This window comes from Heloderma suspectum, chromosome 7 (genome assembly GCF_057233095.1).
Source record: "Heloderma suspectum isolate Gila_16-S chromosome 7, 16-S_ref, whole genome shotgun sequence".
NCBI classification, from domain to species: Eukaryota; Metazoa; Chordata; class Lepidosauria; order Squamata; family Helodermatidae; genus Heloderma; species Heloderma suspectum.
The window spans coordinates 46,428,564-46,455,689 of NC_139464.1; the positions used below are offsets into that span (position 1 = coordinate 46,428,564).

General features: G+C 42.9%; 1 protein-coding gene across 8 annotated transcripts in view; it reads left to right on the forward strand.

Moving 5' to 3' along the window:
• CCDC134 (coiled-coil domain containing 134) overlaps positions 1–20,486 on the forward strand; it is a 49,881-nt gene extending 29,395 nt beyond the window's left edge. The window contains exons 2-10 of one of the 8 annotated variants that reach the window (XM_084809998.1): positions 2,090–2,208; positions 5,208–5,304; positions 10,612–10,729; positions 13,140–13,261; positions 14,383–14,467; positions 16,220–16,401; positions 17,357–17,428; positions 18,471–18,634; positions 18,752–20,485. In XM_084809998.1, the coding sequence (XP_084666124.1) occupies positions 5,221–5,304; positions 10,612–10,729; positions 13,140–13,261; positions 14,383–14,467; positions 16,220–16,401; positions 17,357–17,428; positions 18,471–18,596 (789 nt within the window). In that variant the 5' untranslated portion in view covers positions 2,090–2,208; positions 5,208–5,220 and the 3' untranslated portion in view covers positions 18,597–18,634; positions 18,752–20,485. Of the gene's footprint in view, positions 1–2,089; positions 2,209–5,207; positions 5,305–6,523; positions 6,807–10,611; positions 10,730–13,139; positions 13,262–14,382; positions 14,468–16,219; positions 16,402–17,356; positions 17,429–18,470 lie in introns of those variants that run through there. The other 7 variants (XM_084809997.1, XM_084810002.1, XM_084810003.1 and 4 more) reach the window with 7 other exon arrangements.
• Positions 20,487–27,126: the final 6,640 nt, after the last annotated feature.

Sequence of the window (27,126 nt, forward strand, 5' to 3'; positions counted from 1 at the left end):
TTCTCATAAGGTAAGCCTGCCCCACTGAATGATCCTTACAATACTTAATGCTGTCTGCCTTCTGCTGTGTGAATTTTGCAGCCTGCATGTATTTGTCAGCCACTACTACTTGCTTTGTGTTTGCTCATAGAATAAAAAGCTTTTGAGTACCCATTATTTTCTCATTGTGAATGTTCTGTTATACACAGCCATGTATTCAGTGCTTAACATTCACTTCACGGTCTGGACTACAGGTACCCAGTGGACCAACAGATCTTTCACTAGCCAGCTCCATCTGTTTCAGAATTTGTTTTGGAATCTCAGTATTAGACAGGATGCGCCTTCCACCACGGCATGTAGAGCTTTGGAAAATATTTCAAATTCCTAGGAGTCAGTATAATGTAATGTAAATATAATATAAATATTAATGTATAATATCTTTTATAAATATAAAAGTAAATAAATCAGAGCCTGTTTTTAGGTACTGGGTCTCTACAGAACTGGAATTTCCCTCCAAATTCTTAGGTGGCAGCAGCACCAAGCATTTAGGCATCTAAGTAACCAGATGGTTTTCATTCCAGTCCTGATTGTTTTAATCTACATTTGCTTATATACAAGAACAATCTGAAAATAAAGTGCACAGGTGAAAATCTGGCTTCTGTATACTATTCATGATTTTATAAAGCTATACCCCAGTCATCTTTCTTTCTAAACTAAAAAAAACCCCATTTGTTGTTGTTGTTCAGTCGTTCAGTCGTGTCTGACTCTTCGTGACCCCATGGACCATAGTACGCCAGGCCTTCCTGTCCTGCGTTCTCTCCCGGAGCGTGCTCAAGTTCATATTCATTGCATCCGTGATGCTATCTAGCCATCTCATCCTCTGCCGTCCCCTTCTCCTTTTGCCTTCAGTCTTTCCCAGCATCAGGGTCTTTTCCAGGGAGTTTTCTCTTCACATTAGGTGGCCAAAATATTTCAGCTTCAGCTTCAGTATCTGTCCTTCCAATGAGCACTCAGGGTTGATTTCCTTTAGGATGGACTGATTTGACCTCCTTGCAGTCCAGGGGACTCGTAAGAGTCTTCTCCAGCACCACAGTTCGAAAGCATCAATTCTTCGGCGCTCAGCCTTCCTTATAGTCCAGCTCTCACAGCCATTTTCTTATAGGGAAGGTGCTTCAACCTCCTGATCATTTTGTTTGTCCTTTTTGGCATCTTTCCCACTTTAATTATATCTTTTTTGAGAAGGGATGGTCGGAGTTACATAAAGACATATGTTCAGTTCCTTTCTTAATAAATCCTAGCATGGAATTTACCTTTTGCGCTGAGGTGATGTTGTCATTGAGCTTTCTACCATGACCAAGATCTTTTTCCTGGTTATTCACTGCTGGGTCAGACACTGTCAGTTAATATGTGGAGTTAGGACTGTTTGCTGCAATATGCATGACTTTATGCTTGCATACATTTAACTTCCTATGCCATTTTGTTGCTCATTCACCCAGTTTGGAGAGATTTGGAATCATTTACAGTCCACTTGGGTTTTCATCAACCTGAATAATTTGGTGTCATCCACCAACTTGCCCACCTGAATGTTCACCCCAAACTCAATATATTTTTGAGTCCTTCAGGGAGCCCCACTATGTACTTCACTCCACTGCAAGAACTGCCCATTTACTCATACCGTTTGTGTCTTGTTCTTTAGCCAGTTACTGTTACATTATATGACTTCCAAGGTTTTTTGGGGGGGAGACTTTGGTGATCGACTTTGTCAAGAGCTTTTTGGAAGGCCAAGTATATAATGTCAACCAGATGATCACTTGTATCTACATGCTTGTTGATAATCTCAAACCTCAATAGGTTAATGATGCAGGACTTACTCTTGAAATCCATCTAAATTTGTGGCACTGTGTAGCAGCAACAGTTGACTGAAGATTCAGATTTTGGGATATAGAAGTTAGGGATCCTATGTCATTGTAAATGTGGGTTGTCCCCATAAGTTTTAATATGCATTAATTGAACCGTAGTGGGTGTGGATGTTAAAGTTTCCCTTTAGTAAAATATAGTAATCATGGGTAGAAGTATTCTTCTTCCTCAACTATTTTAATTTTTCTTACAGATAAAACTCAACGGAGAAGAACAGACTTGTGATGTTGCAGAAGAGGGTGCATAGACAACTCTTCTTGATGGTCACTGACTGACTGCTTTGCCTGATATGGTTTAGTGGAAATCTCATTGGTTAGAACCAGTTATTCAAAATTCTTCATTTGATTTACCAGTCTTTGTGTTGCTTTTATTTTGTTCTTAAACTTAACTATCTTCTGTGATGTAGCTAAAGTAGATTTATAATGAATCTACTTATATATCAAGTGTCTACTGTCCTTTTGGTTTCTTTTATAGTAAATCTTAACGGTAACTATAAGCCTATATTACTCCAGGCAAACAGTTTTTCCATCTAATAGTAGGGTGTACCTAGTACAGTTTCTCAAAGGCAATTTTGTGGGTGAAACCAGTTTTTAAGATGCATGTGGGCAGCCCATGGGCTTTGACACACATTCAGTGCAGCCTGCAGCAGGTGTTCAAGCCCTTCCAAATCCTGCCTGTAAGTTCACTACTCAGTTGTTTAGCGTGCTGGAGGAAGTGGGATTGTGATGGGGAGAAGGTGTGGAGGGATGACCTTTCCTGTGTGCTAGCTTTCTCGTGTAAGTAGTGCTCTCTCCAGCCCACAAAACATCTGTCTGGCAGGCTGGAGGGAGTGCAATTTTTATGGGGGGGGATGGTGTGCAGGGAGATGAATGTTAACCCTCTCCAAGCTCCAGTCCTCCAAATGAATGCATGTGTGAATAAGGGAGAGAAGCTGGGAGACTGGGGCAGCTGGCCCAGGTCCTACCCATTGCTAACCCAAGCACTGCCCATGGGCATGCAGCCCCCGACCCACTGCTATGTGTGGCCTTGGGAGCAAGAACGTTGCACCCTGCCTTAAGATTTTGAATAAATTTACATAGAAAAATGGTAACAGATAATTAAAGCTTTTTCTCAGTAGGTGTCTGTCTCTTGAGGTGTAACCTCTTTAGGCTACAATCCTGTGCCTGCTTGCTTGGGAGTAAGCCCTATCAAACTCAGTGGGACTTCTGAGTAAACATACATAGTTGTTAAACTTCAGCATGTGTTTAATTCACAACACGTGGATTCATTAGCATTCTTGGATTATTACACGAGTCTTCAATTCCCTGCTTGTCAGTGCAGGAGGCAAGTATTTTGTGGATAGGTCACAAACTACTGAATTTATTTGCATGAATAAATAACCATGCTCTCTCCATATAACAAAACCTACCATTCCATGTAATTTGAAATACTGCATATTGTTAAAGCAGCCTTCTCCAACCTGGTTCCCTTCAGATGTTTTGGTCTAGCACTCTTAACATTCCTGATGGGAGTTTAAATTCAAAACATCTGGAGGACACCAGGTTGAGGCAGGCTGTGTTAAAGCAACACGGGCAGTAACAGAATGCTACTATCGTGCAAATTGTAAAGGGACCATATCCCTTTTATGCTTTTGGGCAGGGATGGTCATATTCTTAAGCATGGAAGGGTGTGGAGTGGGTTTGTATTGCTCTTGTACAGAGTACCTGGCTGGATGAGCCTGGAGTGGGGTGAATCTCTCCCAGCTTTGCCTACTTGGGTTCTGTGTGCAGCAGCAGGCAAGGCCTGGGGACAGGGAGGACAGGGAGTTTCACTGTTCTGTCATAACTATGCCCCCCTGACTGGGTGCTCCATCTACAGTTTCCCAGTTTTGAGTGTGTGTATCTGAAGATGAGCATTCAGGACAGTAGAGGGAATTCTGCTGGTGTACTTCCCAACAGTCTCCCTTCTTGAGATAGCCAGCATGATGCTGGAATCTCCCCACTGACTTGTGCTGGGGGACTTCAATATATATGCTAAAGCTGTCTCTGTGTGTGACTTCTTCTGGAAGTGGCAGCCTTGTGAAGCCACTGTGAACAATGATGGGTATACGTTATGCTTTTACTGAAAATTTTGTGTCAGTTGAATTTTCCCCTGTATAAATTTTTTCAGGTTAAACAAATATATGTCAATACTAGTTGCTTCCTTTCTGGAATTCTGTTTGTCATGGGGAATGGGCAAGGAATTTTGCAGGCTATTTGAGCCCTGTTCCCCATGGAAATGATACTCAGCCCACCCTTCTGTCCTTGGATATTTCACCAGGCCTTGCCAATCTTTGTTGTCCTAAGTATTTGCCTTTCAAAGAAACAAGACAAAAAAAGAGACTGCTGGGATTCTCAGAGTGCTGAATTCTGCACTCAGTACCAAATTTGGTGTTTGGGCAGTAAGGTGTAAACTAACAGCCCTACTTTATGTAAGGGCACATGCCACCAATTCACATTAAGAACTGAATGCTATCTTGACATCGGACTGAACTCTTATGTATCACATTATTTACCCTTCCCTTTTTCTTATTATTGAGACAAACATGATCCTCGAGCATGTTTTGCTGTGATTTTTAAAAAATGTATTGGATATAGAAATGTGCGCAACCAAAGACTTGAAGAGGTGGATGGAGAGGAATGTGTTGCTCTAGTAATAAAATATGATCTGGATGAGCCACTACACCAATTAATCATTTACTTGGCTTGGCAGTAGGTGATGGCCAAAGTAGTTGGCAAAGAATTTGCTATTAGTGACAGGTTTGAAAACAAAAAGGCATAGCTAAGTTATGGACACCTTTGTCCAGTTTACTGCTCCTGCTAGTGGAGATGTGCAAATAATGTCACGCCAATTATTAGCCAAAAAAAATGTTTACTATTCATAGATGCCAGTGTTAGCCACTGTTATAAAGCTTCCCTGTCTGGTTGCCTGAAGGACATACTTGCTCTCCACAGCTGATTAGGCGAATGGCTATTTACAAGCCTGTAGAGGTTACACAGAGTAGGACTGAAAGTTTGCCATGCCTTTATATACCCATACACATGTGGCCACAGACTTTCATGGTCTTTGTGCAGTCCCATTTGTGGGGCATGTACATGTGCAGACCAAATCACAGAAACCTCTTCAGTTTGGAATGTAAGATGTTGTAACCCTCCGCCCCCCACTAATGGTTTTTGTCATGAAAAACAGCTTCCAAGGGGCAGGCTCATTTCCTTTTCTGCTACCATGGAGTTCTTCTGAGCTAGAGGGTAATCTTTTCTTTTGTTTTTGGCTTTTCCTTCTCTGTATTTTAGACATTATTTGGAGATGACTCTTTTACACTACTACCCATATGAAGAATGGCTTTTATGTCATGAGGGGATGTCTCCAAAAAGTGTGAAGAGTGTAGAGGTAAAGTCACCTAAAAGAATGGATATAATCTCTGCTTAAATTGCTTGGGTGAAGGACATAACATTGTCTAAATTTACCCCAAAGGCCAGGGTGGCTGGGGAAACCAGGCCTAAAGACATCCTGTGAGAGAAGGCAGTGACTGCTATGAAGATTCCTTCCCCCCAAATCCATCCAAAATTCAGATGGAGCACTGGAAGATATGCAAGGAGCAGATTCAACTCCACAACTCAGCCTTTTGAACTCAACAGCCTCCAAAGTGATGCATAAGACTCTATAAAAGGGTTCAGGTTTTTTAAATCCCTTATTTAGACCCTTAAGACAAAGGATAATAGCTCTGAAGATATTGGACTCTGCAGATCCAGCTGCTTCCATTTTTTAAATATGTGACTGCTCAGGGAGAAGTGTTTACTGCTGCTGTGGGGACTGCTCAGTTCCAAAAGCATGTATAAGTGCCCTAGGGACAATAGCTTAGGTCTTTTCAAGGACCTGTAATGCAAGACTCTGCCCCAGAGATGGTGGCACAAGCCTGACTCAGGGTGCTTCCAGATTGGAGGTCTCCTAGTGCTTTGAATCAGAGGGCATTTGGTAGTAATTCCATCTTTTGGAAAAAAAAACACTTTTTACTTACAACAGTAAGTAAAAAAGTGGAAGAGGTGGAAGGAAAACATGGGAGGGTTAGGAGCGGAAGTTGGTGTCATCTGGACCCCAGAAGGTCTGTGAATGAGGCCATAAAAGCCTCATCCATTGCTTACGAGTCCCCAGACTTACTGTGTTATGCTGATGGATCCAGACACAGTGCCTCTTCAGGGAGCAGTCAACCATCAGTCTGGAGCAAGCTCTGATTTGGAAGATGAGGCTGAATCTGAATAGCAGTACTCTGATTCATAGTCAGAGATGGCAAAAAAAATCCAGCTGAACAAGTGGGAATCAACACGCCTGTGTCTTTGAGGAGTTTTGTCTACATGGTGAACAAGTTCTATGGCTGACTTCATCGTTAAGTATCCAGGCTCACACTGCCCAAATGGAAAAGGTGTATCCCATCTTGGGTGTTACAGGAACAGAATGCACTGGGCTGAGTGGCTCTATCTGAAGTCAGTTGGCTTGTGAAAAATGAAGATCGCTAAGGAACCATGGCTGAGACCAGCGTCCACCCTGGGTGTATCTTGGAAACTGAAAATGATGGATCACTTGTAACAAGAATGATGATCATTTGCATTTACACATCCAACTCCTAAGAAAAACGTGGAAGACCTCCCATACCTCCTGGATGGACAGAGGAATGAGGAAGCAAGACAGTTTGGCTGCAGAATCTGTTCATCAGCATTAGTCCTTAAATGTTTTTCTGAGCCGGCACTTTAAGCAGTGCCAGGAGTAGATCTAGCCACACTTTTAATTTCCCACAGTGCCTCTGACTTAGCATTGCTCTGGGACATTGTGGGAAATTAAAATGGCAGCTAGACCCAACTGCCCAGCACTGCATGGAGCATTGCCACCACAGCCAGGTAAGCCTGCCAGGGCCTACTGACAGAGGGAAGGGGCCCACCAGAAAACACTTTGGCCATGGGCCCTTCCACTGTGGAACCAGCCCTGATTTCAAATGATTATGGGGCACTGTTAATGGGAACAGATGATACGTTACCAAAGGATAAGAAATGGGTAAATGAAGTAATGCAGGCTGAAGCTTTTAAACTGGCTAGACAACAAATGCACATGGCCAAGCACATTCTAGATTGTGAAGCTAATAGAGTGGCCCCCATAGTGAGCTTGTGCAGGCAGGCATGGTTTAGATAACATATTTCTCCAGTAAAACTGGATAAAAGATTGAGGACTTGTCATTTTAAGAAGGTGTGATCAGTCAGAAAATGGATGAGTCACTACTGCACATCAGAGAGCTTGTTGCTTAATCCTTAGGTTCTATCTTGCCAATGCAGCAATACTATAAACCAAGGACGCAGGGCAAGGCCTCTTGTAAGAAATATTACAGGTATTTTGTTGTTGTTGTCATTGCCGTCATCATTCCAGGAATGCAGATGTTTCCAGCACTCAATCAGTACAGGTTTCTTCCCTCAAGAAATCATAAATAGCTAGACACATTTTTTTTACTCTACCTTAGAGCTGCTCTTCTGATAATCAATGTGCTCTATTCAAGGACAAATGGCTGAAGAACTGCTATGGTTCAGTGGGTCCTCATGATCATGCAGTTGGGATATGCAACAGAATTCCACTCCACATTACATCCACACATCCTCTCTGCACAAATTATAATCCCCCCGCAATTCATGGAGGTGGTGATGACCTTGGATACAGGGTCTCTACTACAGAATTAGCCTCATCCAAATATTTCAACACAGTTCTTATTGAAGGTAGCTCCTCAGGAAAAAAAATCAAGGCCAGAGGCCCATATTGAATCTCAAATGTCTCAACACATTTTATCCAAATAAATTCTTCATGAAATTATTTTGGAGCATTCTCTTGTTGCTCTACAAAAATGCCTGGTTCATGACATGGACATCTTGAAGATCCACTTTTCATTTAAGTTTCTGATCAAAACACAGTCCCTTTCTCAGTCTCATTACTGAAATTATCATTTCCAAGTTTAGAGTTCCTTGGTTTGGATTGTGCACAAATCCCAGGAGCTTTGCAAAGTGTGTGGCATGTAAGAGTTATCAATCCTAGAGAATCTGGGCACACAATTTCTCCTTACTTGGACAGTTGGCTCCTATGAACTACCTCAAGAGAAAGTGGCCTGACACCATCAACATGTTTCTGCAGAGTCCATGGTTGGTCCCATATAATAACTTCCGTATCTGAGAGTGATCGGAGGCTGCGAGGGCTACCTGCATCTAGAAAAGGCTAGCACTATCTAGTGATATGCATTTTCTGGAAAAATTTCTATGCAAATTACGTTAATTTGCATATGAAAATTTGCATTGGGAAGATTAGGGAGTGAACTAATTTAGCATATTTATTTTAATTGTATTTAGTAAACAACAAAACTGAAAAAAGTGCCCCATGTTCAATTTTTATCCCAATACAGGTATTTGACCTGAAATATTTGAGAAGGGGAAAAGTGTACTTAATGTGATTAAAATGTTAATTATATAGGTTTTTTATTGGAATAGTTGCAAAAATGTAAAAAAAAACCCACACCTGTAAATGCATGGTTTACATTTTAAAAACACCCACCAAAGGTTCTGAAAACTGTTAAAAACACTAATAAATTTTAGCAAGTTAAAGAACTGTGCATGATATGCTGACAACCACCCATCTATAACTTTGAAACTGCCAGGCTTGCCTAGTAATGTATTTGCAATTGGCATCCATTAATTGTTACTAATGAATAAAAAATAAAGCACTGGAAAATTTTGTGGCCCATGTCAAATTGTTAGCAGCAAATTTTCATTTTACCCTTTTGTAAATGGCGCTGTGATACAGAAGCACTGGGGTCTGATGGCCACTTTTTGTTGTCCCTCCAGCAACACTTAATTTCATACCACTTTGATTTGTAGTTCATCAGAACATTCAACATATTGTGGGACAGTCCAGACATGTTACACTTTTTAAAAAACTTTTCTTCTGGAAGCACTGCACTTGCACACTCTTGTATAAACATCTACCAGTGATTTCTGCTTATGTTCCTGCTGAAGGTTGCTCCGGCTTCTCTTATCACACGAAAAGATTCCTTAAACTTTAAGGAATTGTTTCATGTTGATGAGAGAAGCCTGAGCAATAATTGACTCAAGGATTGACTCACAAGTTTCCTCCTTTGCCTGAACAGAAACTTCTTGTTCTGTCACAGGTTGTGACTAAACTGTTTGAACCAGTAGCAACATGTTTAATGGAATATCTCTCCATTAAATTATGGGTTTGGTAGTAGTCGTAGTGAGAAAAGTCTATGAAATGAGTACTTCTTTGTGATCCACAGTTCTTGAAAGTGCTTAAGGATAAAGTTGTGTTAAGGCCTAGCTTGACCTTATTGCCCAAGGTAGCTTTCTCATTTCACATTAAGCAAAACAGTGTTTTGCCCGTTTTTGCATATTTTCAGTCAAGGAGGAATGTGCATTATATCCACTGGATGTCCATGCAACTGTTAACTTTACTTCGCACTTCCCAGTTTAGAAAAGAACACAAAGTTTCATCCGGTATGCAGGGAGGAATAAGGGTCTTCAAGCTTCTTCCCAGACCCCTGCTAGGTGGGCTACATCTGCTGTTAGCACTTATTATGGTTGAGAATATCAGCGCTGCCCTCTGGATTGATGCTCATTCCACAAGGGCTGGAGCCACTTCAGCACTGCGGAGACATGTCTCGGTGGCAGCTGTTTGCAGGGCAGCAATGTAGGAGTCTCTGATGTTTTTTCTAGCTTTATGCTATGGATACTGATGCCACAAAAGAAATCAGTGTGGGAAGAGCAGTGGATTTCTCTTCCTTCCTCCAAGTCTCTCTAGTCTCCTGTTTATGGGATTGCAGATTTACCTATAACGGCTGTTCTGTGAGCGTCCCTTTGTGTAGTCACTTCACCCACCCATCTTCCCTGCTGAAGAAACAGTAAATGTCACAAATATGCGGCTGCAGCATTGTGAAGGGCTGAGCAGGAGAGGCCCTTTGCGGAGGCCCTTTGCATAGGTGCTTGATGGCAAAAATGCTAGCTGAAGGGAGGGATAGGAGTACTTCATGCTCCAAGCTTTAGACCAGCCCTCCCCAACCTGATGCCCTCAGACATTTTGGACTACAGCTCCCAGCACTCTTGACCATTGGGCATGGTGGCTGCAGCTGATAGGAGTTGAAGCCCAAAACATGTGGGGGGCACCAGGTTGTGAAAGGCTGTTTTAGAGGTTTCTGAGACTTGACCTGTGTGTGGTTCCACATATGTGATGTGGACAAGCAGAGAGCCACTCAAAAGAACAGCAATTACAGGTAAGCACAGTTCCTGTTTTACTGCATTGAGCGTCTCGTGAACCGGGTACTCTGGAATCCATTTTTGTATATTGATCAGACAGTGGATGTGAGACCTATGCTTTGGATTTGCACACAATGGGTTTTATGGCTATGCAGGTCTCATAGGTGCCATACCAGGAAAAAAATAATGTTCAGGTTGGCTCTGAGGTTGCGAAGTGGATGCACTGGAGCCTGTGGTGAAAGTCAGGATAAGGTCCATTCATGAAACAGACTAATGCATAGTATACTCATTAATACTACACTAATGAGTATTAACTAAGTAGATGATGTGGAGCCAACAGGTTTCTGTGTTTTAACCTAAATCATGAAAATGATTAGAGTATTTCTCCCCATACCCCTTCTCTCTCCAGTCTAGGATTTTAAAGATGAATTACTTTCGGGCCTGCATTTTTCTCTTTACCCTGATATTATCTAGAGGCATCACTGCTGACACAGAGAAGAAAAACCCAGATTCAGGATTAGAAATCTGTATCCTTCAATTGCATATGTTTTGGTTTTGAAAGTGTGTGTGTGTGTGTGTGTGTGTGAGAGAGAGAGAGAGAGAGAGAGAGAGAACGAACACACACAATTTGGGGATTTACTTGTGCCCATGCTGCAAAGCATGCAAATCTGTTCATGTGCATATAAAATTATAGATGCTACAAAACGTACACATACACATTTACATATATGCCAGAAAGAGCATCCTTAAGTAACCTGTGTTCTACTGTATATGCTTCCCTTTTGGTGAGTTCTGGCCAGGTGGTAATGACATCTGTTTATTTGAGTGTCTTTCTTCCTTGCTAGATAACAGGACCAAGATATTTCATACAGGCACCTTCAGGTTTTCCCCAGTGGGGTAAATAGCATGGTCTGGTAGGGGTGGGGATTGGTGAAATGATATGGGAGGAAAGAGTGCAGCTTGTCCAATCAAAATAAGAGCCCCTGTGGATGGTTTTAAGTAAAAATAGAATCACCTGGAAATCCAGTTTCAGATTTCCCATGTCTCATATAGCTTGGCCCTGATCTTGTCAAAGGGTCCCTCTAGACAAAGCTTTTATTGTGCAGTAGTCCTTGTCATTCATAGAATTTTACAGGAAGTCCAGATGATACAGTCTTCCACTCATAACCCTCCTGGGTTTCCCATCAGTTCTTCCATCTTTTTTTTCTTTCCACAAAAGATCCATTAAGGAGGAAAAGGCAGAATAGCAGCACAACATCTTTTGATTGGTAGCGCTAGACGCTGTCCAATTGGAAGCACCCGAAGTCTGTGAGCATCTCTATACCAGCCTAAAATCTGGCATTTAAAACAGGGCTTTCTGCTTCTGTTTTAAATGCAGGATCACAATGGACTCTCTTCCTGCCCCCCCTGCCCCCTTCATCTGAGTCTTCCATATGTTTCATTATACAGTCACTAGATGGCGCTGTGGTCTAGCTCCTCTTATTGCATCTTTTCCTTTTTCATGAGGGACTTCACGCGCTGTAATTTGATAGCTCATTATCTCCGATCTTTACAAAAAATGGAATAAAGATCATTTAGTGTGGGAGACGCCCTGGAGGTTGATGACGTCATCTAAAGGACCCTCAAACGTCTGTGAGTAACCAAACTCAATAGCAGGATAAAAGCTACCTGTGAAGAAGCCCCGTCTTTCTGAAATCTTAATATCTGTATAGTATTCCCTCTCCTTATAAAAAAAACCCTCAAATTCTATCATTTGATTTTTGCTTTCTCCCTACATGCCTGGCACTTGCAAATTCCCACATTATTTTCTGTTGAACAAAACAAAATCCAGAATAGCTATGCTCAGAGTTGTTTGAGAAGTCCTCTTGACTAGGTGATTATATTACATATCAAAATTGTGTGGCATAAGCTGTGTATTGCCATGTTATCTTCATGACATACCTCCCGGGTTTGCACGATCACTACAGCTCACTGTGGCTTACTTAAGCCATGCTGGGTTGAGCTGCACGCTGGCAGCCAGTTTGAATATTCAGCATCCAACGAGGGGTTGCCATGATTTGTTGTGTTGTCCAAACCTGGGCAGCAGGGATGGTTTGAGGGTTAAACAACCCTCAAATAACCCATGACAACCCCCTGCCTTAGGTTAAATATTCAAAATGGCCACCAGCGTGCACCACAACCCGCTGTGGCTTAAATAAGCCATGGTGAACTGCAGTGATCATATGAACTTGCCCATTGGCTGTTATCTGTTCATGGTTTTTTATACTTTTTAAGTTCCTTTCCAAACACTTGTTTTTTTTCATACAGTAGATACAAAGAGGTATTACTTGTTGTATGGGTTTTTCCTAGCCATTTCCTCGAGGTAGTGCTTCTGTTGATACAATACTTTCAGATGGGTATGTACATTACTATTGGGATTTTCTTTTCATGATGAAAGTGATGTGAAGACCAGCCCTCTGTGTACTAATACCTCACACTTGTACCAGTAATATACCATGTAGGATTCTCATACTCTTTATATTTTTAAAGTGATACTATTTTTCTTGTTAGCTTTCCCTTGCTTTCAGTCTGTAGTACGAGTCCTCATCTTCTGACTGTACCTCTATGTTCATGCCATTATCCCCCATAGATTCTAGTTTAAGCCCCTTTTTGGGGCTAGGTTGCTAGGCCAATGAGTGTAGGCTTTCTTCCCTTTCTCTCTAAGCTGTGTTCTATCTCTAGCTGATGGTCCTTTCTCATGAAGTGTGATGCACCAGTTAAAAGAAACGGTGTTATTTGTATTGGCTATTCTGAGGGAATGTCTGGTTTTGACATGGAGTATGTGATAGACAAAAGACTTGTGGAATGTGTTGTGGGTCACTAGCTTGGGTTGTAGGGGGAATATGGGGCACAGTTTTGGATGTTCTGATATGTATGATATCCTTGACCAAGTTGCAGATAAGAAGTTGTTTGAAGTGAAACGCAAAGACCAGATGAATGCATTGAAGAATCTGATTGAACTCAATGATGTGAATCAGCAATACAAGATCATAGACATCATGCTCAAGGGGCTTTTCAAAGTGAGCCTTACCTAACTCAGCCCAAGATTTTTTTTTTAATCATTGGATGTTCCATGGGCAGTCCTAAAAGCTGTGCTATGAAACTAAGAGGAAGAGTATAGCCACTGGTCAGCAACTGGTCCTACTAGAGGAGCTAGAGGATGGGGAGGGAGGACATGGGACACCACCACAGGCAGAATGGATTGCTGCCATATCTAGCAGCTGTCACTCACTCCTGGGTTGTCAAATGGGGGGTGGGTAGGGAAAACGGTGCCCTGTGGGGGCTGCCACTTGCTGAATGTCAGCCTTCCCCCAACCTGGTGTCCTCCAGATGTCTTGGACTACAGCTCCCAGAATCTCCCAGTCAGCTATGGCATTACAATCCCACACATGTGGAGGGCACCAGGTTGAGGAAGGCTGCTGCGGAAGATAACTTCTTAAGGATGGCCTCGGTCTTCCAATATCTTGGGCACCCTCACCAAGTGTCACCATTTCATCTGCACAGGAGTAGAACAGCAAGAGGGTGTTTTCAGTCCCTGTTCCATAAATATAAATGGTCTTTCTCTGGAGATTTGCCTGGGCATGGGTCTGAATGTTCAAGTGCAGAGTAAGAGTTTTTGTTTGGGCTGGTGTTCTTTGTACCAGACAAGTGATTTCTTGCTGAGCTACAATGGCATTGTGTCCTATAGAGAAGGTGGTAATTGCTGCATACAGTTACTGTTTTTCCATAGCCCCCACCTGTTTGGACAAACATGCTCCATTTTTATGTTGTGTAATGTAACGTTATCATGGCACTTGTGTGTGCGCGCACGTGTGCGTGCTCAGCCTTGGTTCAGGAACTTCAGTCCCTGTCTCCCATGCCGATTTTGTGAAATATTTTCAAGGGCTAGTGTATTTATTTACTAAATGAAACAATTTAGGTTTTCTGGCTGCATGCTGTAAGTTGATTCTCCTGCAACAGCACTGTCCTCAAGTACTCTAGACTGTCAGGAGTACATCAGAGAGGCATCTGCTTTCAACAAAGCAGAAGTGGTGGTGGTGGGAACCGAGAAGAGGCTATTGCTGGCAGCACAGGTGGGTCGGAAGGATGTTTTTGGCAGGAGCAAAAATAAACTGAGAAGGCTTTCTGTTGTGATGTGCAGGTACTTGAAGATTCACGGGCAGTACTTATAGCTGCAGATGTTCCGCCAGATGGGCCATTCCCTCAGGACGAGAAGCTGAAGGATGGTGGGAGCTCTTTGCTTTCTAATCCTGGTTTCCCTGTCCATTGTTCTTTATCCATTAAGTTTGTAATGATGAGCTGTTATGGCATTATAGCTCTCTTGCCATTTTGACTACTTTTCCTTAGCCACCTCTGTCACTTCTGTTCTTGTGTGTCATCATTTCTGACATTTTGTAAAGGTCCTGGGATGGGAATCGAGCCAAGTAGATTGCGTAGCATATGGTACATGAAGCAAAACAGAATCTTGCTATTTTGCCCAAGCACATGATGGAAAGTTAACACTTGTAGGGCTGGTCAGTATCATTAAACTGGGAGATACGGGTTCATTGGGACTTGGTGCCCTGTTTTTGTCCTGGTCGGTTAAATGCATCCCACTGGAGCACAATTTTTCACACCACATGCTTGAATATATAGGTCTCTGTGTTGAAATAACCAGACTAGTTTAAGACCTAAATTATAAGATTGAGAAGCTCTTTAACACTGTAAATATAAACAATAGCTTTGGAATTCTGACCTAATGAATTCCAGATTCTGGAACCAGAAACCCCGGGTTTTGTGACTGGACTTATATTGACACAAATTTGTGCAGTTTCCATGCTTTACAACTTACAATTTGGGGTTTCCAGTCCCTTTTATAAATGTTTTGAGGAGCAAAATAAAAATCCATATTCTCATGAACCAGTGTTTTGATGAGCAAAGAAAATGCAGGACACTTCTACATTATAGGAAAAGGGGAATGGGGCCTGTAAGGGCAGCAAGATGTGGCTTGCGGGAGTATGAGGACGGCTGGCAGTTGTATTTACTGCAGTGCCTTTTTGTCTGTTCCCATGCCCCACTATTTAGAAAAGCAATTCTAGCTCTCACAGCTATGCAGAGAAAGATATATTCAAATTATTTTCTCCAAGATATTGGTTTCCATGTTAAGATATCCTTTCATGTGCTCTTTGGTTATGTTATGGCCATGATGCAGATTTCCAGAAGTAACTTACTGTAGGCTTTTGATGAACTGACCTAGAGGAGCCTTCCCCAACCTGGCATCCTCCAGATGTGTTAAACTACAACTCCCAGCATGCTCCAGCCTTCATGTAGTCCCACACATCTCGAGGACACCAGCAGTAGTTTTTCTTAAAATGACCATTGTCATCAGTATCTGTGATGACTGGAAGGATACATCTTCAAATACTTTTTCTTTGGCATGAACATTGACCATAGATAGCCACAACTCTGAGTCAGAATTCTGTCTCATGTTACAATGTTAAAAGCACTATACAGCTCCTGCTTCTTTGAATAGATGTGGGGAAAATGATGTCAGATTGAATTACGGTCTCCTCTGGCTTGCTGCCAGTTTTGTGGATGACTAGTTTACTTCCTGGAATTCTGAAGTTCAGAGATCTGGATGTGAACATGTGAATGTGTTCCTCTAATGTTGGCTTGTCAAATGCTCTCCACACAAATTTGCTCCCTCTTACCCTGGATTAATGAACCTAGAGTAAAATACAATTCCTTTATTCCATACTTTCAATCACTAATACAGGTTAAAATCCCTACTACCTTCCATCCCCTCTCCCAATCAGCAAAGATTAGGAAAAATGTAATCCCTAATGCTGAATACAAAAGAATGGCTAAAGCGTGTTAAGGGATAAGCCATCTTCATTATGATTTCAAGTGTATTCCCATGGACATGGAACTGGTCTGATCTACTGGTGGCAAAATAAGAGTGACTCCTGATTTTTTTCCGTTCTGACTCTTTCCCTTAGCATATTCCCATGTGGTAGAGAACACTGCTTTTTTTGGTGATGTAGTCCTGCGCTTTCCCAAAATAGTGCACCATTACTTTGATCGCAACTCCAACTGGAACAATCTAATCCGCTGGGGGATCAGCTTCTGCAACCAGACAAGCATATTTGATCAAGGTCCCCACTCACAAGTACTTGGATTGGTAAGACAGTGGCTGTTTGGTTTCATTTCTCATTTCTTCTGTTCCTCAGGCTTGGATAGTAGGTAGCGGAAATGGAGTAAAGGACTATGAGTTGAGGAAAATTAAAAATCTGACAGTCACTTCAAAGATTTCAGAATGTGTATGTGGAAAGCTCCCTTGTGTAAGATGTAGCATGAAACCTGCATATAGGGTGCTTCCAGACCTGGAGGGCTCCTAGCAGCTGTTCCTTCTTTTTCTCAATGGATGTTCTACATTAAGGAAAAAGATGGAGGAAGCAGTAAGAAAACATGGGAGGGTCATGAGTAGAAGTCAATGTTGCCTAGACCTCTTGTAAACTTCCATGAATGAGGCAGGATGATGGAGCCACAAAAGCCTTGTCTGGAAGCACTCAGGGATGGTAATGCACAAGCGTATGTGTATCTCACTACACAAGTAACTACTGGGAAGTCATGACCGACTATTGCTTCCCAACATGGGTATAATGCAATAAAATGCAATAAATAGGCAATAAAATTACATTCATGCATGAGTGACATACATGGCTGATATATGCATGGGCCACATGCTAATTTCCACAGGGAAGAGCTTTTCTTGGAGTTCTGTGAGGTATGATGCTGCTGCCTGAACAGCATGTTTGCACACTCTTGCATCCAGCATATTTGTCCCCTTCAAGGTACACAACACCTTTGTACAGCCTATGCACAGTTGGTGAGTGAGCTGTAGGATCAGTGGCTCAGCCCACAAGGGGCATTGGAAACCTTGCAATGTAGCATGCTTGCTTTTGGGGATAGAGTTTTTTTTTCTCCTCACATGGGGCAATTTGCACTAAAGGACCAAATGAGGAGGATGGGAAACTCCATTGGTGACAGGACTGAGAGGCAGGCAGTAGGGAGGTAAATTCAATGAGATGTGAATTAAGCTGATCTTCACCACTTTGGTATATTTTCCTCTGCAGATGGCTCAAGAGCTGGGAATTAGTGAGAGATCTCCAGATTACCGGAATCCCTTTAAAACAGACAATTCTGAAGTAAGACAATAAAGTTGTGAGTTCACCCTACCTGTTTTTACCCTTTGTTTGGCTGGCTGGTTGTTGGCAGCTTGCTTGGGAATGGCAAGGAAAGAAATGGGCAGCACTGTTGGTGATAGATATGTGGTATTGCTTAGCAGTTACTAACAGTAATAGCAACCCCCGACCCCCCCCCCCCCAGCTTGAGACCAGAGAATGTCTTCCTATGTGGTGGTCCTGAACAGCCAGCCAAATGCATGCTTGGTTCTATCTTCAGTCAGTAGTACGGAATGTTACCTCCAAAGGAACCTTTGCTCAGGTTTTGGCTCCTGCTAATGTAGACTTGCAAATAATGCCACACAAATTATTATCCTGCAAAACATGTTTGTTACCTACACATACCAATGTTAGTGATGTGTGGCCTACAGGTTAAAAAAAGGCCCACCACCCTTGAGATGGGGCCTGTAGTTTTATTGTCCTTTCTCAGAGAAGTAACTGAGACACTTGTCCCAAGGTTATTCAGGTTGCTTTGTCATAGAATAGAGAGTTGATTGTAGAATCCCAAGTAGTTCTCCATTCCAGAGAATATTGGATGTCATCTTTCCATACAGGCTCCATTTTCCCCCAGACCCCTCAACGCTGTGTTCCTGTTGAGAGGAGCAGAGCAGTCACTGGGGAGTAATGCAAGATTATTCTTTCCCTCTTCCATTATGTGAGCACAAGAAAACATGATACTGGGGATTATGTGAAAATTATATTTATATTGTGTATTTATGCAAGCATGCATGCCTTTGGACTGCTATTGTGGCAAGTTGCTTGCTCTCCCTCTTTGCAAGCTTCAGTTCCTATAGGGAACCCATAGAGTCCATGGGGGGAAAGTATAATATCTTCCCCTGATCTAATGCTGGATTTGCATCTCCAGGTCAGTGAAACTACGAAGATATAAAACTGGTGTAAGTGGAAGGAGGAGGCTTGTTTGGCTAGTTAACTATGAGGCTTGTGCAAAGAAATGTGATTTCCTGCCCTCTCTGTGTCCACCTGAGCTCATTCTGTTTGCTGTCAGTTTTTCCCCACTGCAGACACGTTCCAGAAGGCTCTCCGGGAGGAAGAGAAGCGAAGGAAGAAAGAGGAGAAACGGAAGGAAATCCGCAAGGGGCCTCGCATCTCGCGCTCACAGTCTGAGTTGTAATTCTGCTGCCACCTGTCCTGTCACTGTGACTTGAGCTGGTGAGATTTGAAGCAGCTGGAAAGGAACATCCCATTCCTTTGGTGACCTCAGGAAAATGCCAGGATGTTGAAGTTCCATCTGTTGGGTTTCGGAGGTTTAATTTCATTTTTCAACAGGACATTGGCAACTACTGGATTGGGCCGTGGGAAATGCCGAAATGGAGATTGCGGTCTTTGAGCACATCTTTCCTTGTGTGAAGACTTTTCTGAGTCCCTGGAATGTATAGAGTTTGTCAGAGACCATTCTTTGTGTCTCTGTGTATTTTTGTTGTCTCTGGCTTTGCCACTTTGTAATGCTAAGAGTGCTTTTGGCAAGGAAGAGAATTTGTAATGCTAAGCGTGCTTAGCAGTCCCTTTGGGGGAGGAAGAGAATTTCTCTGGTATAGGCCACTTCTACAGTTTATAACACAGAATGCTGTGCATTCTCATGCAGCCAGTATGGTAATGTGGCACAGCTACAAGAGAGTTTTTTTTCTGGGGTCCTCTTGATTATATGACATTTTCTTGTTGTCAAAGTTTTCCTCCATTCCAGAAGGCTATTAAACCATAAAAACGGCTAATTTTGGCTTGAAGGTTGTGCACAGTGAGGGAGTGCCTGCAATTGAACAAGGGAACAAAACACTGAGGGAAAGCTACTTTAGCCTGTGGACCTCTACAAGCTGACTTCGTAGCTTTTGGGTCTTGATGCAGCTGCTAATAGCCACAATTTTGTCTCAAACAGTGTTACCACCACTGCACAGTGGGAATTTACTGAAAAGGTCATGGAGATGGGTATTTCATTCCTCATATGACAAAGGGAGCTCATTTGTTCACTCTGTGAGGCGCTAGGAGCTAGAGAGCATTGGTTATGTAAATTGCAATGTAAACTCCTTCGGCTCCTGTTATTCAGTGACTAAGGAATGAAACCGCTGTATCCATGACTGCTGACTTTTTGCTTTCCACTAGATTTCCTTCCTTCAGTTTATAGTAACTTTGATATTTTGGTGGTGACCTTTGTTTTGAAATATCAAGATGATGAGATACCAATGTGCCATGGTTGTAACACTGGGGGAAAGCAGAGAGTCTGACAGAGTGATTTTGCTCTCTATTATTTTTCCCCTCTTACTGTTATACTAAGAAACCTACCAGTTGTGTGTTCATGTGGTTAGTGAAATTCTGAGGGCATCTTTTTACTAGTCTACTGCCTTATTGCTCCACAGGAACAAGCTGCCTTTTTCTTGATCTTTTTAAGCATTCCATATAGGCTTGTACCTGGAGCTAAGTTCATTTCAGATTCCAACTCTACTATTGGTTTTATAGTAGAGATCAGCTGACATTGGCCACAGTACGATCAGTGCTCTCTCTCCAATCCACACTTCTCCACTGGTGAGCTGAATTGTGGATGCACACACTGATAGACACACAGGCACACTGCAGGCATTCGCTATAGGACCACTATGACATTTGGCACAATGAGTAGCTTTTGTTCAGGACTGGGATTGATTCACACCAGCAGGACTCTCTCTGAATTTAGATAACGAGTACTGTACTTCCCCGAGCTCTGATGGCCCCTCACTGTCACGAGTAGTGCTAGAACTTGGTAGACTTGTTGCATCAGTCAAGGCTAGTTTGGGATATAGATTTCCTTGTCAGCCCTTGACTGAATTGCGCAGCTCTAGAACGTAGCTTGCTCTTGCCAGTGGAAGATTATTTTGTGGGGAAGAAGGGTTTCTTTCAGGGGATACTACAGTTTGCAGAGATGAGGATGACTTTTATTTTCTAAACAGAGAGCCAGTTATGCTTGGTTTCTTTTTGGATATGTATCTAAACTGGAAATTGACTTTGCTTTTCTTGAATAAAACTGAATGTTTTAAAAAAAGCTCCCATATCTGTCACTTAATTTTGAGCCATTTGAGTGTGTCTCAGGAATGTTGGAGATGGCTTTATGATTGTCAGTACTACCAACTAGAACATTGGCGTAGCAGAGACTTGGTAGAAATTGCCTCCCGATGTGGCTGGGCACTTAAGAGATGAGTGACCTCACATAGATATATGACCTGCAGTAAAATCATAGGTTAACTTGCACAAAATAATCTGAGCCGAAGTCTGCAGTTCAAGTTACTTATAAATGCCTACAGTGCATTTGGATTTGCTTGTCTGCTCCTGCTTCTGTAGCAGAAGTGCACTTCCCGTTTGAACATGTTGGACTATTCTGCAGCTCCTAGGATGCATGAAGGAAGCCTTAATGCATTTTATGGGAATGAATTTATCCCTAACAGAGAGCACATAGCTCAAAATGCATACAATATTCATTTGGGGGTCATGAATTCTTCAAAGAACCTGTAGTTTTTGGTTTTCCTTAAATAAATTTTGTGTGCCTCAGTGACTGGTTATATGGTATTGGGTTTTTGAGGAGGGGTAGGCTTGTAGTAGTAGTAACTCCACCATAGACAACAGCTGCAAATTAACTTTCACACAGTTTTTTGAAACATGACTGCTTGACACATGCTGCAAGTTGCACTGTAAACTTACACAGGCTGCAAGTTGCACTGTAAATCTTTTCCTGCATGTGTGCGCTTGTGTGTGCGCGAGCGCGTGTATATGTTGTTGTTGTTTATTTGTTCAGACGCTTCCGACTCTTCGTGACTTCATGGAGCAGCCCACGCCAGAGCTTCTTGTCGGCTGTTGCCACCCCCAGCTCCCCCAAGGTCGAGTCCGTCACCTCCAGAATATCATCCATCCATCTTGCCCTTGGTCAGCCCTCTTCCTTTTGCCTTCCACTTTCCCTAGCATCAGCATCTTCTCCAGGGTATCCTGTCTTCTCATTATGTGGCCAAAGTACTTCAGTTTTGCCTTTAATATCATTCCCTCAAGTGAGCAGTCTGGCTTTATTTCCTGGAGGATGGACTGGTTTGATCTTCTTGCAGTCCAAGGCACTCTCAGAATTTTCCTCCAACACCACAGTTCAAAAGCATCTATCTTCCTTCGCTCAGCCTTCCTTATGGTCCAGCTCTCACAGCCATAGGTTACTACGGGGAATGCCATTGCTTTAACTATGCAGACCTTTGTTGTCAGTGTGATGTCTCTGCTCTTCACTATTTTATCAAGATTTGTCATTGCTCTCCTCCCAAGAAGTAAATGTCTTCTGATTTCCTGGCTGCAGTCAGCGTCTGCAGTAATCTTTGCACCTGGAAATACAAAGTCTGTCACCGCTTCCATGTTTTCTCCCTCCGTTTGCCAATTATCAATCCAGCTGGTTGCCATAATCTTGGTTTTCTTGAGGTTTAACTGCAACCCAGCTTTTGCACTTTCTTCTTTCACCTTCATCATAAGGTTCCTCAGCTCCTCCTCGCTTTCAGCCATCAAAGTGGTATCATCTGCATATCTGAGATTGTTAATGTTTCTTCCAGCGATTTTAACTCCAGCCTTGGATTCATCAAGCCCAGCACGTCGCATGATGTGTTCTGCGTACAGGTTGAATAGGTAGGGTATATATAAAAATAATACACGCGCACATTCACATCTTGCACATATGCACCCCACACACACACACACACACACACACCCCTACCTGTATCTATCTATCTTTGGACACAGATTCTTTATTGCTTTTGCAATAGATCATGCCCAGGGATGGGTTAGCTGGGTGAGGGGAAAATAATCCGTTAGAACAAACTTGCAAAGAAAAGAATCCGCCAAAGGAATGTTCTCCAGCAATAATTTTGGGACACCCTAGAAGTCTTGCAATTGGAGAAGGTATAAAAATTGCTATGGTAGATGTGCTTTCTTGAATAGCCACTATGATAAGCCTTGGATATTGTTAAATTGTGCTGCGTTGACTGATCTCTTGAGATTACATTACTCTACATAGAGATTTCTTTCCCTCATTGGCATTTGTTACCAGCAGGAAATCCAGTCTGTGCTTCTAATTTGCAGTTTTGTCTGCCTGGTGTTGCCTCCAATCACAGTCCAGTAGTGCTTTGACACACTTAGGGTGCAATCCTACGCATGATCAGACAGAAAAAAGTCCTACAACTCCCAGCCTTCCCCAGCCAGAGTTGTAGGACTTTTTCTGTCTAAACATGCATAGGATTGCGCTCTTAGTTCCTCATAGCAGAGTTGAGTTTGGTTTCTATATCTGACCGGCTGCTGACAACATTGGAAAACACAAGAGTACATATGAACAATATAAACAAACCAAGGTATCACTCTGAACATACGGTATGTTAATAAATTCGATATATTTTAAGAACATAAGAAGAGCCATGCTGGATCAGACCAAGGGTTCATCTAGTCCAGCATTCTGTTCACACAGTGCCAACCAGCTGTCGACCAGGGACCCACAAGCAGGGCATGAGCACAACAGCACCCTTCCACCCATGTTCCCCAGCAATGGGTGTACCTAGGCTCGCTGCCTCTGGTACTGGAGGTAGCACATAGCCATCAAGACTAGTAGCCATTGATGGCCTTTTCCTCCAGGAATTTGTCCAGCGCTCTTTTAAAGCCATCCAAATTGATGGCTATCACTACATCCTGTGACAGGGAATTCCATAGTTTAACTATGCACTGTGTGAATAAGTACTTCCTTTTATCTGTCCTGAATCTCCCACCAATCAGCTTCATAGGAGGACCCCAGGTTCTAGTATTTTGAGAGAGGGAGAAAATATCTCCCTATCCACATTCTCCACACCATGCATAATTTTGTAGAGCTCTATCATGTCTCCCCTTACCCTCCTTTTTTTCCAAGCTAAACAATCCCAGCTGTTGTAACCTTCTCATAGGGGAGATGTTCCAGCCCTTTGATCATTTTAGTTGCTCTTTTCTGCACTTTTTCCAGTTCTACAAGATCTTCTTTTAGGTGTGGTGACCAGAACTGGACACAGTATTCCAAGTGTGGCCGCACCATAGATTTGTATAGGGGCGGCATGATATTGGCAGTTTTATTCTCAATTCCTTTTCTAATTATGTCTAACATTGAGTTTGCCTTTTTTACAGCGGCCGCACACTGGGTTGACATCTTCATTGAGCTGTCCACCACAACCCCAAGATCTCTTTCTTGCTTGGTCACAGCTATCTCAGATCCTATTAGGCTATACTCGAAGTTGGGATTTTTCACTCCAATGTCCATCAGTTTACACTTGCTTACATTGAACTGCATTTGCCATTTAGATGCCCATTCTCTCAGTTTGGAGGGATCCTTTTGGAGCTCCTCACAATCCCTTTTTGTTTTAACCACCCTAAATAATTTAGTGTCATCCACAAACTTGGCCACTTCACTGCTCACTCCTAATTCCAGATCATTTATGAACAGGTTGAAAAGCATTGGTAATAATACAGATCCCTATGGGATCCTACTATTTACTTCCCCCCACTGGGAGAATTTACCATTTATTCCTACTCTCTGCTTTCTGTTCTTTAACCAGTTACTGATCCATAAGGGGACCTGTCCTCTTATCCCGTGACTGCAAAGTTTGCTTAGGGGTCTTTGTTGAGGGACTTTGTCAAAAGCCTTTTGGAAGTCCAAGTAAGCAGTGTCTACCGGATCACCCCTGTCTACATGTTTACTGATGCTCTCAAAGAACTCTAAAAGGTTAATGAGATAGGACTTACCTTTGTGGAAGCCGTGTTGATTCTTTTTCAGCAGGGCTTGTCCTTCTATATGCTTACTAATTTTATCTTTAATCATGCCTTCAACTAATTTACCCACAACAGATGTTAAGCTAACAGGCCTGTAATTTCCTGGATCCCCCCAGATCCCTTTTCGAAAATTGGTGGTACATTGGGCATCTTCCAGTCCTCTGCTATAGAGGCTGATCTTAGGGATATGTTGCATAATTTAGTTAGAAGATGTGCAATTTCAAATTTCAGTTCTTTGATAACTCTAGGATGGTTCCCATCTGGGCGCGGTGAGTTATTTGCTTTCCATTTATAGGGTTGAGAACTTCATCTTTTGTCACCACTATTTGCCTCAGTTCCTCAGACTCCCTTCCTGAAAACATCAGTTCAGGCACAGGTATCTGGCCTGTATCTTCTGCAGTGAAAACAGATGAATAAAATTCTTTCAGCTTCTCTGCAATCTCCTTGTCCTCCTCCAGTCCTCCTCTAACTCCATTGTCATCCAGTGGTCGAACTGCCTCCCTAGCTGGTTTTCTGCTTCTGATATATTTTAAAATTTCTTCATTATTGGCCTTGATGTTGTTAGCGATATGCTCTTCAGAATGCTTGTTTGCATCTATTATTGCCTGCTTGCTTTGCCTTTGTGCAAGCTTGTGCTGAGTTTTGTTTTCCTCACTTGGGCAAGACGTCCATTTTCTGAAGGAAGACATCTTTTCTCCAATAGCTTCCTTAACGCTGCTCATTAACCATGCTGGCGACCTCTTGGACTTGGTGCTACCTTTTCTAACCTGTGGTATGCATTTTAGCTGGGCTTCTATTACTGTGGTTTTGAGCAATCTCCAAGCATTTTGAAGGGATTTAATCCTCTTGAACCCCCCTTTTAACTTCCCTTTCACCAGTTCCCTCATTTTAGAGAAGTTTCCTCTCTTGAAGTCAAATGTGGCTGTGTTGGACTTCCTGGGCAATTTTCCACTTAAATATCTATCAAATCTGATAGCATTGTGATCACTGTTTCGAAGTGGTTCAACAGCATTTACATCTGGTGCTGGGTCCTGGGCGACACCGCTTAGGATTAAATCCAAGGTCACCTCTGCTCTGGTCTGTTCCATGACCAACTGCTCCAGGGCACAATCGTTTAGGGCACTGAGAAATTTAACCTCTTAGTCATGGCTGGAACATGCATTTATCCAATCAAGGTGGGGGTAATTGAAGTTGCCCATTACTACAACGCGTCCTTGTTTGGAGGCCTCCCTGGTTCTGTTTTCCATCTCAAGATCACTCTGAGCATTCTGCTCTGGGGGACGATAGCATGTTCCTAGCACTACATTAGTTTTGGAGCCTGGTATTGTCACCCGCAGTGCTTCTGTGAAAGAGCCTACCCCTTTTATGTGTTCTAGTCTGCTGGACGCTATGCCCAGCAGATGTACCGGGCAACACCTCCTCCAGTACACCCTTCCTGGTCCTTCTGATAGAGTTTATATCCAGAGATGACCACATCCCACTGGTTTTCTCCACTCCACCAGGTTTCTGTAATGCTCACTATATCCAGGTTTTCCTTTAAAATCAAGCACCCCAACTCTCCCATTTTGGCTCAGAGGCTTCTAGCATTTGCATAAAAACACCTGTACACAGTATCCCTCCCCAGATGTCTCTGGCATGTGCATCTTTTGCTATGGGACGTTGGCCCCTTTGATTGGCTATTATGTTCTACCATGTACTCCTGGCCTATTTCCTCCCCTTCTGCATTTGGGCAATCAAAAACGTTTTCATCTTCATCCCTTTGGGATGATTTAATCCCAACAGGATGCTTCCCAGCTCCTGTCAGCTTTCCCCCAGGGTTTAGTTTAAAAGCTGCTCTGCCACCCTTTTTATGTTTAGCGCCAGCAGTCTGGCTCCATTTTGGTTCAAGTGGAGTCCGTTCCTCTTGTATAGGCCCGAGTGGTCCCAAAATGTTCCCCAGTGCCTAACAAATTTGAACCCCTCCTCCCTGCACCACCATCTCATCCAGGCATTGAGACTCCTCAGCTTCGCCTGTCTAGCTGGCCCTGCACGTGGAACAGGTAGCATTTCAGAGAAAGCCACCTTGGTGGTCCTGGATTTCAGCCTCCTACCTAATAACCTAAATTTGGCTTCCAGGGCCTCACATCTACATTTCCCAACATTGTTGGTGCCAACATGGACCACGACCACTGACTCCACCCCAGCACTATCTACTAGTCTATCTAGACGGTGCGTGATATCTGCAACCTTTGCACCAGGCAGGCAATTCATCATGCAGTCTACACACCCATCACAAACCCAGCTGTCTATGTGTCTAATGATCGAATCTCCCACTTCCACAAGCCCTCCTCCCCCCAGAGGCACATCCTCGGTGTGAGAGGATATTTGTTCACCTTCTGAGGAATGCGTCCCTTCTAAGGGATCATTTCCCTTTTCCTCAGAATGACACTCTCCTTCCCTGAGACCTGCATTCTCCATGACAGCAGAGGAGTTGTTACCCTGGGAGTGGGTCACAGCTAATAGGTCCCTGAAGGTCTCATCCACCAACCTCTCTGCCTTGCTTAGCTTCTCTAGGTCAGCAACCTTGGCCTCAAGGGAACGTACCTGTTCCCTGAGAGCCAGGAACTCATTACACCAAGCACCCACCCATTACTTCTGTCCAGCTGGTAGACAGTCAAACGTGGCACTAAATGCAATATACTAGATAGCCCCCACCTCCCTGCTGGTTTTCTACCTTTATAACTGGTTTTTTGTTTGGGTGTGTTTTCCCTGGAAAAATTAGTTGTTTATTATGAGAAGGTGGAGAAATTACTTCTAGTTATTTATTTACAGTTACTTACTGTGAGTACGGAATAGGGAGGAAAGAGTTGACTGCTCTGGCTTCCTTGTCCTGCTGC